Consider the following 16373-nt stretch of genomic DNA (forward strand, 5'->3'; position numbering starts at 1 on the left):
TAAATATATATGTAACACAGGGCTCCCAGGGTGAATTCATTTTTATGATATAAGAGCTTTTTGTCTTATAATTGACTTTAAAATGTAATTCTTTTCCTGTGCAAAAGATGAATTTAAATGTCCCTGTTCAGATTTTTTTGTTTTGTTTTGCTAACAATGCATTTTTTAGGCCTTAACTTTGTGCGACATCTTAGGCTACAACAAAAATATATAGTATGGGCTCTATAATAAACATTGTCATAACAGAAATGTTCATTTTATAACATTATTGTAAAAGGGGATAAAAGTGGGCTGTCTGATCTGAAACTTACATTCTTTTTGAGGGCTTAAGGCCAGGAAGAAAGATACTTAACTGTACACAGAGACTGCTGAAGCTGGTATCTGTGGTAAAGAGGAAGATTGGCTGAGGCACTCTAATTCAAAATCCTGCAGTAATGCATCTTCCGACAGAACTGTGCTAAGATGGAACTTTTTTTATCTAGTTAGAACTGCCGGGGAACAATCAGAAATAAATGTTTTTTTCTTTTTCTTCCTGTGACTCACTGCTTTGCTTTTCCCGTTTGTAGACTCATTAAGTTTGCTCAGCCTCTGCAGCTTCCCCCATGCCATGTTTTTGTCCAGCTGATTGAACTTTTCATGAATGGCCAATTTTAAACATTGAGTTAGCAAATAATGACAATATTCCTGCCATACTACCTAAAGTGAAATGATGTTCAGCTCACTGAGGTGGCTTGATTGTTAAATGACAGGGATGAAGAGGCAAGTATTCAGATTTTCTGAATGAGAAAAAATAGTTTGTGGTCGCTGATGGTTAACAGTGTTAGAGTTTGAATAGCTGGATTTCCAAACCCGACTAGAGCTGCAAAAGAAAGCACCTTGAGTTTATTCATTTTTATTGACATCAGTAGCTGACTTCAAATTTGCAGTTCTTTGTTGTCTGATACAAAAGAAATAGTAATTTACCAGCAACAGATTGCCTCTTTTCTGAAACAATCCATATAATAAACTAAATTCCCCCTTTATTTTCAGCAGCAAGGACACACTCAAACACAGCTTTAATTACACATCTGTTTTCCTTTTTAGTAGCTTGTATTTAAATTTGATACATTTAATGGTTCTCAGTTTATGTTCAGAGAGCCAGCATGAAGGACTTGAGCCACTTTCACACTGAAAAACCCCCCAAAAAACTGTAGTCTTGGTTTGCTTTTAAAGTTCCTCTCTGACCATCTTTTGATCTATTGTAAAATTGCTTTTTTTAACTAAAATCAAAAAATCCGTGTCATTCTCTTGGACATAATCTTTTAATTGTATTTCCTTGGAAATTCACCTGAAAGTTGTGGGTGTAAGTGTTGGTGTGTATAAAGCCTTTCCTCATTTCCCATCATCCATCTGTTTACACTTTCCCACTAGCTTACAGCCCCTCACAACTCCTGCCTAACATTACAAAACAGTTTGTAATTACAAACATACCTAACATTACAAAACAGTTTGTAATGTTTGTAACATTACAAACTGTTTTGTAATGTTAGGCTATTATTGCACACAACTTGTAAACCTGTCCGTGTGCAAAAAAACAAAAATGGCGAGCAATATCGGAGCTGTACAGTTTTGAGACAGATGGCAGCTCGTTCAAGGAAGATGAAGACGTACATGGATCTAGTTGTGCACAAGCGAATGCATCAGAATGGAGTGGAGCAGGGAGCTTGTGTCCAAATGTTGGTAGCACCAACGTGACAACAACCGTCTTTTTCTAGCTCCATTCTTTTGTTTGCTCCTGATTCACAACAACCTAAAAAAATAAATTCTCAGAAATGCAGCTTTAAGCTTAAATTCTTTTAAATATATCCTGTATTATGAGAAAAATGCTATGTCAAAAACACCAAAGCACAATTTTCATTGAGTAGGGTCCTTAAGTGAATCCTGGTGTGGTTCACTACACTGTAAATGTTGCTAATCTTTCCAGTGACTCCAAAAATCAGAGTTGACCAAAGTAAGTAATGTTTGAAGTAAAAAAATTAATAAATGTATGAAAGGTGAAAATCTGTATGAGCAAGATGTCTAATCCAGTGAATTATTAAGACTTCATCATCATTTATAGTAGGGTTAACAACATTTGCTTATCAGACATCCTGGAAATCTTTGATAAACGCATTATTTTCTTGTGTTTTACATGTTTCGCCCATCTAATTGAATGTTTTCTCTTCAAGTGGCGTTTGAATAGCATTCAGTGACACTTTCCTGGCAGCAGCCTGATAGTTCCAGTGTAATTGCTGTGACTTTCTCTGGCTTTACTCTTAGGAGACTTTTGTCTGATTATTTTTTTTTCTGAAATTAATGTGTTTTAGTATCATAAATTTGGCTCTGACACTATTTTTTAACCTCTAAACTTGTTTATTTATTTGTTTGTTTGTTTTTGCGAACATTTTTTTAGTGAAACAAAAACTCCCCCACCCCCTCCCATGGCGGCAGCCCCCCAGGGGTTCCCTACAACGGCAATTAGTCAAAACAAAACAAATGACAGTGTTTTATACATACACATATAAATACACATTTATATTAGATAGACTGTGGAGAGAATAATGAAAATATTTATAAAAAATAAATAACTGAATAAATAAAAAGAAAGGTTTGTGATATATAGCCAAATAAAAAACAAACAAAAATAGATATATAACCATACAAATGACTGGGTGGTGTAAAATGCCCCTGCGTTCACTTTTCCAGAATTCTGATCTTTAACTACATCGCTACCTCTGACCACATGATCAATGTCGGCGACCTAGCTCTGTTTATCCTGGCAGTGGATAGTTTCAACAGTACAATGTCGTGGAAGTACACCAACCATTTCCTGGTGCTAAGATCATGAGGTGGCAACCATCTTTGAGCTAACAATTTCTTGGCCGCTGTAAGACCTGTCAGCAGCAGGTCTTACAAGCTACTGCTTTTTGAATCCTAGCTGAGTCTTCATTGACAAGTAGCAAAGTAGGATCACATGGAATACTTTTGCTAACAAATTCAGACAATATCTTAGATATGCGATTCCAAAACTTGTGAATGCGGGGACAGTCCCACATGATTTTTTTAAAACTGCCAAAGGAATAAAGTGAACACATATTACTATTTGGGCTCTGAACCCTTCCCATACGACACAATGTAGCAGGAGTGTAGTAAAGTCTGTGACAGAACTTAAAGTGTATAAACTGGTGGTTTGGGTTTTTGGAAGAATTACATATATTCTCCCATACTTTCTTCCAAAGTATATCGTTGCCGTTCAGAACCAAGTCTCCATGCAATGAACACAGGCCTATCAATTTGGAATACAGTGCAGATACAAATTTACAGGTGGGGGGACAGTTTATCCAGTCCATGAATGGCTGAAGAGGAGGTTTAGTCCTTAGCAATACCTTATATGATGTAAGTGCTGATCTCCCTTGTAAGTAGAAAAAAAAAAGATGTGTCGGGCAAGTCAAAGGGGTGGCGTAAGTGTTAAAAAACTAAAATTCCTCCATTGTTATACAGATCTACAATCTTTTAAATACCTTTAGACATCAGTGGTTTATACTCTAAAGGTTTGTTTGCAACCAAGATATATAGGTTATGCCACAGGGGAGAGTCACAGTGCAATTTTTTATTCTTTCTCAAGATCCTTTCTCCTAGTCTGAAGTTACTGATCATGTTAGAGATGATGGGTCCAATATGTGTCTTGCAGTAGTTCCCTTTAACACCTGAAAACAAAACGTCCTCTAGTCTTCTAGGATAAGTCATCTGTTTCTCAAGGTGCCTATTCAGCCAGATCCTGAATGGGCACAACGGAAAAACCAGATGGTACATTTTAAAGTTAGGGAGAGAGAGTCCTCCTCCTAGCACAGATCATTTGAGTTTGGGTCAACCATTGTATTTGCATACTACTTTATCAATTTTGCTCCAAAAGTCTGTTAAAGGAGATATTGGGATCATCATGCTCAGGAAATTGATGTGGGGGAGCACATTCATCTTAATTACTGATGTTCTAGTTCTTAAAGAGGAGAGTAATTTTGTCCAAATGTTTAGATCATTAACGATTTCTTCAAATGTTTTTGTATAATTATATTTGACAATATCCTGGAGAGAGGCAGTAATCTGTATTCCTAAATATATGATAGCCTGTGATAATAAAACTGGGGTGGATGACTTTTTATTTATGTATATATGATTTTGTCATAACGTTTTTTTACGGAATATTAAACTTGTAAACAAACGAACTATGAAGCAAAATAGTAAATGTATGAAGAAAAACTAGTAATGTAGCAATAATGAAACAATTTCCAACCAGAACAGCTGTCCAGCAGACGTTTATTTGGGTTGAAAACAGACAAAAATCAGGTTTTTGTTTTTATTCATTATTGGAAACAAATATGAAAGCTTTTCATTTAAATACACATTGAACTGTTAATAGCAAACAGTTAAAATAGCTGTTTGCTTTTAATGTGTTTTTAATGCTAGGTAATTTTGTTGTCTGATGCTGTAATCTCCTGTGACATTTTGACAGTAAAATGTTGTCTTTAATTTGAATTATTTAATGAAATCTTTTACCTTAGTGTGCACAACATGTCAACTTTTTTTAAGACAAAAGCTATCTAAATTACAGCCAAATTTGTTTAAATAATGACTGATATTGTTTTACTGACTCATAAATTAAAGTGGGTTCTATATTGTTATTCTGAGGCACTGGATATTTTCAAATTCTTTTAAAATGGGATGAAAATCCCAATCTGTTGAATATAATTTGCCACAATTTTTATTTTTCTCTGCTGGGCGCAGATCTTTAACCTGACCTTGCAACTATGTGGTTTGTTTTTTTGCTTTTGTTTTTTGCAGAAAGCTGGACGCCTTCATCTATGATGCTGCAGTCTTGAACTATATGGCAGGCAGGGACGATGGCTGCAAGCTCGTTACCATTGGCAGCGGTTACATCTTTGCCACAACCGGTTACGGCATTGCACTTCAAAAAGGATCCTACTGGAAACGGCACGTTGATCTGGCCATACTGAGCATCATAGGAGACGGTGAGGCATCTGGGCACACCTGCGGACACAGACATTCAATGTGATAAATGTAAAAAAAATCCCAGATCTATACTTTTATCATGCCTGCTGTTGTGCTTGTTCCTTCACATTGTTCACAACAAGAAGCTGTGAGATGAGGAGCCGGTCTCAAATCAAACTGCTAAAGTAATTTGCTTCACACCATAGATTTTAACTCAGAGCAGATTTTTCAGGTCCAAGCACATGCATGCAAAAAAAACTGCATATTATAATACCTCCGCTCTTTCTTGAACACCCAGTCAAGACCATATTTTCCCTTTTCTACCAGCCCTTTTATTTTTTATTAATTTCAAATTACCACCTCCCCTGTCATTCATTACAGTTTCCCTTTTTTCTATTTTTTTGCAACACCTGCCCCTTCTGTTGTCATTTCCCTCCTTACTCCCTTTTTGTACAGTTTTCTCCATTGTTCACACCTTTTTTCATCTTGCCAAATAGACTTTACCTGTTTTTCCTCTTCCAACAGGTGAGATGGAGGAGCTGGAGGCACAGTGGCTGACCGGGATCTGCCACAACGAAAAGAATGAGGTGATGTCCAGCCAGCTGGACGTGGACAACATGGCAGGAGTCTTCTACATGTTGGCAACAGCTATGGGTCTCTCCATCCTAACCTTCATCTCGGAGCATCTTTTCTACTGGAGGCTGAGATACTGCTTCACTGGTGTCTGCTCGGGAAGGCCTGGGCTGCTTTTCACCATCAGCAGGGTGAGGAAAAGCCAAAAGAAGCAACTCCAGCAGCCATTTTCAGAGGCTTTACCTAGGTTTTAAAGAACAAAGAGGTTCCAGTTTTGCTTCCTAAAACCATTTTAGCCACTCTGTTGTTTAAAATTGCAGCACTAAGCAGAACATTTTGGAACAAACCACAATCTCTTAGGGTGCATTAAATGTACAGCATCAATTCCTGCTATAGTGCAACACAAACGCCAGGACAAACGATCACAATTTTGGAAGTTATTATCACCAGAAATATATTACGGCATAAAATTAGATAAAGATAATTAACATGTCTTCTATGTTAAATGCTGATGCATCCTTGTTACAAAAAAAATCCATTAAAAAAAAAATATATATAAGGAAAACTTGTTAGATAAAAACCTGAAAAAAGTCCTTTTAATTTGTCTGAAATCCACTCAGTTGTCACTGTCACAAAAAGTGAAGTGGTGGATGGCATAATTAGTTAGAGTCCAGCCAAGGCTGAGATTTATTGCAACAAGACAGAGGAATTAAACTGCTAAGAGGATGAGAAGATAGACACACTCTTAAATGAGTAAAAACCAGCCCCTGTTAAATCCTGCCCTCACGCACACACACTTAAACACACATTAAGTGATAAAAGTGGAGCTTTTGAAGGTGGGGTAAGTTGAAAGACTGGTTTGACCACAGATGTGCTGGCAAATATACACTTACAAGCTTTAATACTCACGCAAAACAACTAATGGGCACACTCAGACAGACCATTTTTTTATTATTCATATGTCATCTCTCTGTTTTAGGAAGAGCTTTTAATCCAGGCGTGCAGTATTTCACACGTTAGGTCTTTTTAAAAAGAAGAGAGAAAAGAGTTTTGCTGCTGAGTCTGTGTGCGTGCCTCCATCTTGGCGTGTGCACGTGCTTTTAGAGCGGCGGTACTGGAGGTTAAGTGGCTGCTGGTGAAACATCTCTTTGCACTTGAAGGCCTCTTCAGTGACATCATCACCCAAATGCAATATGTTCTACGCTTCTGAGGATAATTAAACTAAAAAAGGTGCCAATTATCTCTTATTGGCACATTACCAAACAAAATGAGGTTAAAGTTTGCAGTAGAAGGTCTCCACAATTCAATTTTCTTTTAAACTGGTCTCAGACAATTCTGAACTTTGAGGTGAAGTCAGTAAGTTGCTAAGAGCACTTACTTTTAAAATATGATCCTGTCTATTACCTTTGCCCTGCCCCTCATTTTCTCTCTGTTTTTGTCACATTGATTTATCCCCTCTCCTCCTCTTAGGGTATATGGAGCTGTATCCATGGAGTCCATATAGATATGAAGAAAAAGAACCCAGAACTGGATTTCAGTCCTCAAGCCAACATGCTTCACTTGCTCAAGTCTGCCAAATCCCTTGCCATGTCTTCACCTAAACGCAACACTGTCCTCCTGCAGCCAAGCATCCTCGATGTGATGTCAGGGAAAGGTATTGTGATTATGTTCTACACGCTACAACACTCACTTGAAGTTTGATTTTAATTAAGGACACAAAACTCCCTCAATAATGTGAACGCATCCAAATTTAAACTGTAGAAAACGTCTGCGCTAATATGCTAACCATCCATCCAAAAATCCATCTGTTCTATATCTTGTCTGAGGAACATATCTTCTTGTCTCCTAGGTAACTCACTTCATAGTCTGCCTCAGAAGGGTCCTGGTCTCTATAGCAACGCTGCAGGTCCACAAGGTTTCTCATCATTGTCCGGGAGACACAAAAACGTCCTTAATAATGCTGCACCATTTCCTGGGCAACAACAAGGCCCTGCTCTCCAGACCAGCCCCAGCAAGCCCCAACTGTCAATCACCAATGACAAGGTCCGCCTCCCCGCACAGGCTGGTACTGCATCAAAGCCTCGAACACTGTGGAAGAAAAGCGTTGAGACATTGAAGACGCAGCCAAGTGTCATATCACCGGGCCCAAGCTCCACTCCGGCATCAGGGAGCGGACCTCCGCAAATGAAGAGCCAGCGCTACCTGCCTGAGGAACCACAGCACTCAGACATGTCCGAATGTTCCAGCCGCCCGCCGTCGCATAAAGATTCTGACTCCATGGCTGCGAGGGGCGGATTTAAGCCAATCAGTCAGCTGAGGAAGAGGGGTGGGGGTGGAGGAGGAGGGGCGGGAGGTGGGACTGGAGGAAACAGTGGTGGAGGTACAGGGTCCAGGATCTACTCAATTGATTCTGATCAGGGGAGCCTCCAGTCTGCCTCACCATACCAGAGGGATAGCCAGGGGGGAGGGGACGACCACAGTTACCCACCTGAGCAGTTTCAACCTGAGAGCACTTACTCGCACACACATACACACCAGCCAGACACACCCATTTTGCAGCTGAGTGCAAGTCTTTTGCACCACAGTCACAGTGCCGAGGCTGACCTAAACTCTTTAAAGGACAAAAAGTACAGCACATACACACACAGCAGGTAGAGTATCCATCACAAAGTGAGCTTGGAGTGTTGCTCAAGTCCGAATGTTGTTTCTTTGTGTACAATCTCTGTTGTTTTCTCTCTGTCCAGTTCGAAAGACAAGTCTGGAGGTTCCTTTGATGCTCCATTTACAGCTGCAGGGACGCAAGGGGGCAGACCCAGCCACTGTCGTACCTGCCTGACAAAGCTGAGCGGATACTCTGGCCTCTACACTGTACGCTCTCCTCAAGCTCGCTGCGATGCCTGCGCCCACCTAGGAAACCTGTATGACATCAGCGAAGATCACCTGCACTCACACTACTCCCACTCTCACCCACACAGCGGGGACATGTTTACACACTACCTTCCCCAGAGCGAGCTAGGCCTTGTGGGTGAGGGGGACGGACTTGTAAGCCACTTGGAGGCGTCCCCCTCCTCTCCATCTCCTCTTCCTACTTCGTCTTCAGCCCAGCAACTCCAGCTGAGTCGTCAGCACTCTTATGAGAACGTGCTTCCGGATGGCATTCCCGAACTGCACCACTTACGGGGACTGAGCCTTCCTGACAGGGACCGAGACAGGGAGCTGACCCTGGATGAGGGGGCTTATGCCAACGTGCTCACAATGCGCTCTGACCGTCCGTACAGCAGCCGCAGCCCCCCTTCTCCATCCCCGTCCCACCACCATAGTCTGGATATTCCTCTGCCTCTGCCCCGGCGTTCAAAAAGCTTGTTGCCTGATCGTCCTTCGCACAACCCTTTCCTCCAGTCAGCACCTGGCACAGCACAACGAGATCCTGCCTCGCAGGCTGCCTCACGCATGCCGCATAGAAGTTCCACCCACGAGCTTTATAAGCAACGGATGCCCCTGACGCTTACCCTCGGTAACCATGGCAGCCATCACATCAACCAGCATGGCAGCCATATCGACCAACAGGTGTTCTATCCCCAACAGGAGCCTCCTGTGGTTTCCTACATGGTACCACCTGCTGCCTCTCAGCCAATGAGCTATGTGACAGCACCGCGAGCCTCGAGCGCAGGCGGCAACCGACCCCGGCTGTACCGTCGCATGCCCAGCATCGAGTCTGATGTCTGAGAGTCACAAACGGCACTCTTCCTCTCACTGAAACACAAAAGCATGCAGGAAAGGGGTGGAGGCGTGTGTGTGACTGGACCAGGCAGCTCCAATTCTGAGCGCGCACACAGAGAAAAACATGCAAACACACCCAGGTGAAAGACAAAAAGGTCTACTCTGGACCAAAAGGTTAACCGTGATACTGAGTAAATAAATCATTGTTTCTTTACAACACTCACTTTAGGGCAGGGTTGGGGCCACGGGGACACCTGGAGGCACAGCACAGGATGACTTGTGTATGTGAATGTCATTCAGTGTGTGTACTTGCCTCAAGCTGTGGGCAATGAGGCACGAACTGACAATATGCCTGACAAGGTGGATGGAAATCCAGGTGGAATAAAAAGGACGCTGTACAGTGGGATCTAATGGAAAACACAGCTGTGAGCCAAGATGTCCTGCCCTCACATCAACCTCTTGGATACAAAATGGGGGGAGGGGTTTAAACAGAATCCCTTTCTTTCTGAAATGACACACATTCACTTACATACACGTTTCACTTGAACACTCTTGACGCTGTCCAGGACCCTCTTTTTTGCACTATGATTTCTACAGTCAACCTGTATGTTGTCTGGCCCTCCAAACTGCATCGCCAGCATGGCTAATAGAGAAGTTAACCACACTAAAGTAATCCTTGACTTGAATGGAAATTCCTATCTATGTAAAAGACCAGACTGCATGCCTCGCAGTCTGGTCTGAAAAAAGATCTAAGAAGTGTATCAGTTTCTGCCTACAGATGTACAAACACTGGAACACACACACACACACACTCGGAAACACAAAATGCTGTGTCTGTTTTTTTAATGGGACGTGCAACTACCGACTGTTTGTTATCGTTGATGTCAGCCAATTGAACATTCCAAAAAGTGGACCGAACATGGCCACCAGTAAAAGCCTCTCAGGATGAGAGTGTGTGTTCTAGTGTTTCTAGATCTAGAGACGTACAGCATAGCATCCTCGCTTCCTCTCTTAGCTAGCCTTCAGGTTTTTCTGCATGCTTCCTACTGCCCTGTGTTACAGTTAAACTCCTATACAGGGTTATATATGCACACTCGCGCATACAGTACATCCAGATGACACACACGCACACTTATATGCACATACGCAGTAGTTTATGATCGTAGATTAGGGTGGGTGTGTGTGTCGGGGCTTTGGAATAGCTCCTCTTTGTGCACTTTGTAGATTTTATATCCTGCCACCAACACAAACGTTTGACCAAAAACACTTTTATACTGAGTGAGATGAATATTTTCAACCATTCGCTGGATAGATCTTTTCCATTTTCTCCTGTTTATCTTTAACAGTGGATTTTAGGGAATCGAACAGTGGACAGCTCAAACGGTTTTCATTGTCAGGTCAGAGTTTTTATAGCGTTAGATGATGGGTACACCATCAAACATTAACAAAAAAAGGAAGAACTCTTAATCTTTCTCTTTTTTTGTGCTCATCTTGCCTTCTAGCCTTTTGATCTGTTCTCATCTGGTTGTTTTTGTTTATTTCCTCTAAATTACTTCCTCTTTGCTCTTTTCCTGCATCCCTCCTCCCTGTAGAGTAGATAAAATATCAAAAGAAGAAAGTTCAGTGGTGGTGTTGGAAAAAAAATCAACATGTTGCTGGAAATCACTTTAATATCAGTAGTTGTGAGAATGCAGTCAGCACTGGCTCTTTTAGGATGCAGTGTCATTTTGTTGTTTGTGTAAAACAAAAGGACTTGAGGCCCATTAAATGTTTCTGCAGTGTATCTAAAGGCTAAGTGTAATGCAAATGTATTCATGAATTGAAAACCCCTGGACACACGTCAGAGCTGCAGGTACTTTTGCAGCTCTGTGTTTGTGAAAACATAGAAGTGTCTGTCAGCAGAGAGACGTGTGGCAGTGCAGATTTTGCAAAGTGGCTGGGTATAGAGGTAACATCACACTCGAAAAGATGGCAAAGTCTGTATAAGGGTTTCAAAAATCCATAATCTACTGAGTGAGGGCATTGATTTTAGGGCACAAGGATTTTGATGGAAACAAGACTTGATATGCCATTAGCTGAGTGTCTGTCTCTATTCTCTTTCCTACTAATTTCATTTCTCATCATACATACAAACACTCACACACAAACACACACATAATGACAACAAAGAAAAGCAGGAGAGTCTATATAAAAAAATTAATAGTGAGCGCTGCCCCTTTTCTATCAGTGTCAACAGGTTTGGTGTGTGAGTTATATGCACAATATCAGGTTGCAATATTATACTTCTGTACAGATAAATCTTAGTTTTAACTGTTAGAAACTGATTTTATTTATTTTAATTGAATGGTATTAAGTATTAAACTCATTTCAATGATGATGTGGCTTTTTATTATGCTTCTAAAAAGAAAGGCATGTTTTAGATCTTTTTTGTGATTTTTTTTTTTTTTTTTCCTCCCTCCGGCTTGTTGCTGGTTGGAACCTTATTGTACAGTCATCACTACTAGGTTAACGATCTAGTTAACTATGTGAGCCAGGTAACGAATTGACTAGTTCCACATAGCCAGGTCTTTCATTTTGAAGCACACTCAATGAATAATGACAGTCCAGCCTGTGTGGTTAAAACAAAATCCCATCCCTCCCACAGTGTTCTCCTCCACTACCAGTCTGCTGTCTCACTTTTGCGTGTGTGCGGGTGTGTGAGTGCGTTTTACACTGTGAAAGCATTTATATAAAACAGTGGACATGTATTTAGAGGTTGCTTGTGGTGTGTCCCTGTAGGTGTGTGTATGCTTTTGGTACTCTCTTCCCTCCATCCTACTCAAAACTCACCTATAAATGCACACACACACCTGTGCTGTTGTAGGTAGAGCATTTAGAGGGATTTTTTTCTATTTCAATTATCACAGAGATTTTTACACAAACTTATCATCTTTATTTCATTTCTTTCTTCTGGTTTTTATTTTTTTAATTTTTTTTTTTTGCATGATGCGGTTATGGTAGTACCTGATTTTCTGCAACACTCAAGTTTTTCCTGAGTTTGACTTTCTGGGCTATGCGAACTCCGGCATGTACCATTTCACCCCAGCTGTGCCCCTTCTGATCAGTAAAGCCTGCATTTCGCAGCCTATGGCCTGTGATGTGAGCTGTATTGCACTGGGTAGGCACCAGTGCAAAGATAGTTTTCTGTCATAGAGGTGTATAAGACACAACAGGCAAGCATTGATCTTGGTCTGGTCTTCAAATGCACAGCTCTGGGTGAAAAGTATGTGTTGGTGGGCAGCCCCGTGGGTCTTCCCACTGTGTATTTCACGTGTATCAGTTCAGGGGTTTTAAAGCTATTAGTTGTGTTGTAAATAATACCTTGTCACTCAGTATCTCTGTACAATCTGTAAATAAGTAAAGGTTACATTTTTGTACTTGTCTGGGTGATGATTTTTCTATCTGTCTGTATGTCTACTCAATCTTTTATTATTCACACTGTTACTCTAGCAGTGAAAAAGTTATCAGATTAGTGGTGATCTAAATTTAGCATAGGTGAGACTTTAATTAAAAAAAAATAATAATTCTTGCATGAAAGACAAAGAGAAAAGGATTATTGCCTGAAAAATACATTAAATTACTAGTACAAAGAATCAATGTATAGATTTGGTTAACTAAACTAGCTATGTTACCAGTTAGCTACAAATATCTAAGTATCAAACACCTAACCAGCTTGTCGCTACTCGATTTTTAATGGCTACCTGATCGGTGCAACACGTGCGCTAACCAGTAAGAGTGTCTCTTGAGATATTAACAATAATGGGTTCCTTTTAAAATGTTCATAATAAGGAAAAGGTTCATTGACGAAAACGGAAAAAAGAAAAACAATGTTATGGGTCCTATTATGCATGTGCAAAGTCTGATCGTACAAATCTGTGCATGTGCAAAATTGGACCACAATGCTGGGTCTACCTGAACCGTACCACGCATGTGCAAATGTTTTCTTCTTCTTTCATTTTTAATTGCAGTTTACTCCGCAGTGCACATGGATGCCACCACTGAACGGACACACTATTAACTAAGCTAACACAGACACGATTTTAACAGTTAACTTGGCAGCAAAAGTGTCTGCAGTAGGCCAGGGGCGTGTCCTCAGAGGAAAATGTCCTCCGTTCTCTTTTCCGTTGTCTGCATATTCTGTAAAAAAATAAAATAAAAACGATCAAACAAAGAGAATAAATACAAGCCGTATGGTTTTCATGATATCACATTGAGATTTTCATTGTTTGTAATAACAACTACAATGCAGTGTGTCATTCAGGCGGAATTCTTTCATTTTAAAGCACAGTTATTTAGTCGGTGGACGCTCTCTGTTGTTTAGGGAAACATACATTTATGGAACACAGAGTTTTCCAATGTTTATATGGCTTGGACAACCGTAAATGAGGTAAAACGTTTGTGGAATACTAATCTAATTCAAACTGCTAAACTGTCGCCACGTTGGCAGGAAAAGGAAGCGATGTAAGATTGCTTACATGAGTGATAGCTAGTCAGCTAGCTTGCCTATTTTAAAAAAAGCATCCAGCATTTATTACTTTTAAAATAGTATTTTATTTGAACTGGTGACTTCCAAAAAATTCTAATTTATTAAAAAGTATACTACAATTGTTATTCTTTTTGTGTTATCTATAGGTGTGTTTCTCCATTTCTGCAGTTTGCCAACTTCTCAGTAAAAAGCTTTTTAGGATTTTGCTGCAAAAGCACCACTTTCCATATATCCTTTCATGATGCTCCCTAAGTGTGCATGTACAATGCGTGTGTATATGTGTGTGTTTAGATCAGTGTTCTGGTAAAAAAGCTTTATTTTTATATTTTTTGTCTCCCTCAGGAGACGAGCGCTCTAATCTGGGCTGAAGTGGGACAGGATTGGGGAGCAGAGAAGAGCACATAAACACACATACTCTTAGGCGTGCTCCAAATCAGGCTGGGGGATCTGTCACAAGCCATAGACCAGCTCCAGCCAGGAGGCGAAAGGGGCCAAAGAAGGAGAACAGCGATATAAATGCGCTGTTTCAAAATTTCATTTCGGATCGGTTTGCGTGGGGATCATCCCAAAACATGCCACGAAGTGGCTGCAGAGGCCCGTATGAGTGTGTGATTACGTGCATAAGTGTGTTCATTGGTTCCCTGAGAGACAGGGTGTGAAGACCACAGCAGCCTAATTCTTCCTGACGTGATCCATCTGCTCACATGTAATGGACAATGTAACAATACAAACTCAGACACAGGCCTCTACCTCTTATTTAATTAATAGAATTGAGCCACCCCATATGTCAGTCTCTAATGGAATTACCTATACACACAGGAACAGTAGACATGAACCCCAGACACGACACAAAACACAAAACGAGCTCAAAAAATAAATGTGCGCATTCCCTCGGATACACAAACGTTATCCCAAGGCTAAACACGCTAACGTACACTTGCACCAGATCGGGCATTCCACCACATATAGCCACACTCCAGGGGTGTGAGATGAAGCAGATAAATGAAGATAATTAATTTCTTGGATTGAGAGCGTCTCCATCTGAACAACCCCGCAGCTGGAAGAGAGTCAAAAGGGTAAACAAGAGGAGTAAATCTAGAGAGAGCGTACAATGAAGGACAGAGAGAGTCAAATCACTAACTTCTGACAGGCCCGCTGTGGGCTGTTGGCTCTTCCCAATACGCCAAACATCTTTGTTAACCAACCTACAGACTTTCCATGTGAATTTGTGTACGTGTTTGAATGCATTCTTGTCTTCCTAAACTAGTGTAATTGTGTGTACATGTGATAGAGATATTTAAAAGAAGAGGGAGAGAAGATAGAGAGCAGCGTGTCAACCTACACACCAAACAAACCCATGAAAATTCATAAGGACTTGGCAACGCCTACTCACAAATACTAAAAATACTGGAGTGAGTTGAGCCTAGTCAGAGGAGAGAAGAGGAAGAAGAGAGGGGAGATGAATAGAGAGAAATGAGCGAGGCGGAGGGAGAGAAGACGAGATAGGTGTAACATGAACCAGGGCAAAAAAAAAAAGGCAGTAAAAGAGGAAAAATAATAGTTACATCAACTGATTCCAACTTGGAACATCTATTCTCAGCCTCCAGCGGTCAGCACTTACTCTGTGAGAGAGAGAACCAGAGTCTGTGTTTCAGTGTGCAAATGCTTTCCCATTTTCCCTTGATATTATGAGCTTGAGGACAAGGACAAGAAAACATGATTTTTCACATCATGTCAACTTTGAGTGCACATTGGTCCACAGTCATACAGTCATAATGATTTGATAAGGACTGATGGCAATTTACTATTGAAGTCATCTATCAGCAGAGAAGGCAGGTTAGGAGAGACAGCGCCTTTGATTTGTGTTCAGCCTTCAGGACTGATACATAGATAAGAGGACTGTGTTGCATGTGCAAGCAGATGAGATTGTAGATATAAGCTGACATTGGTTAGTATTTCGAGCTGATCTTTGATTGACAGCACGGATAACAGATGGATGCTGATGTTCCATCGCACACCTGAAGCAGGTGTTTCATCAAATAACAAATTAAGTGATCTTGTCAAAATAGTTTCTTGTGGCTCATTATTAATTAGTATTTGTCACTCATGTGAAACGAATACAAATGCTAGAACCCACTCAATTTTTGCACCTGTATTTTCCTGTTTAAGGTCAAAAAGATCTGCTGTAGTCTATTTTATTATTTTTTATTATTTCTATTTTATTATTATTTTATTTTATTATAGATAGGGTGCAAGCAAAAAATAAAAATAAAACAAATAGTAAATAAATAATGACTTTTGAGGCTTTTTTAAACAACTAGCTTACTCCTGTAAACAAAGGATCAGCTCCCATGACATCACTGCTTAGTCTACTTAGGTGTTACCGTAATGTCACTTTGCAGTCAGATCAAGCTTGCACCCTTCTTAGTTTTTACTTAAGGTTTCTGTCTGAGTCTGAGGTAAAAGATTCCTGTAAACTGTGTCTTTTGCCCTTACGGCTAAAAGTAAATCATTTTGTGCATGGATCATC

General features: G+C 40.5%; 1 protein-coding gene across 2 annotated transcripts in view; it reads left to right on the forward strand.

The window, feature by feature from the left end:
• Positions 1 to 12734, forward strand: part of grin2ab (glutamate receptor, ionotropic, N-methyl D-aspartate 2A, b) — a 134967-nt gene extending 122233 nt beyond the window's left edge. For both annotated transcript variants that reach the window (XM_011477376.4, XM_078944267.1), the window contains 5 exons: positions 4858 to 5045; positions 5551 to 5789; positions 7069 to 7252; positions 7448 to 8249; positions 8343 to 12734. In XM_011477376.4, the coding sequence (XP_011475678.2) occupies positions 4858 to 5045; positions 5551 to 5789; positions 7069 to 7252; positions 7448 to 8249; positions 8343 to 9324 (2395 nt within the window). In that variant the 3' untranslated portion in view covers positions 9325 to 12734. The remainder of the gene's footprint in view (positions 1 to 4857; positions 5046 to 5550; positions 5790 to 7068; positions 7253 to 7447; positions 8250 to 8342) is intronic.
• Positions 12735 to 16373: the final 3639 nt, after the last annotated feature.

This window comes from Oryzias latipes, chromosome 1 (assembly GCF_053564925.1).
Source record: "Oryzias latipes strain Hd-rR chromosome 1, Olatipes_Hd-rR_3.1".
NCBI lineage: Eukaryota > Metazoa > Chordata > Actinopteri > Beloniformes > Adrianichthyidae > Oryzias > Oryzias latipes.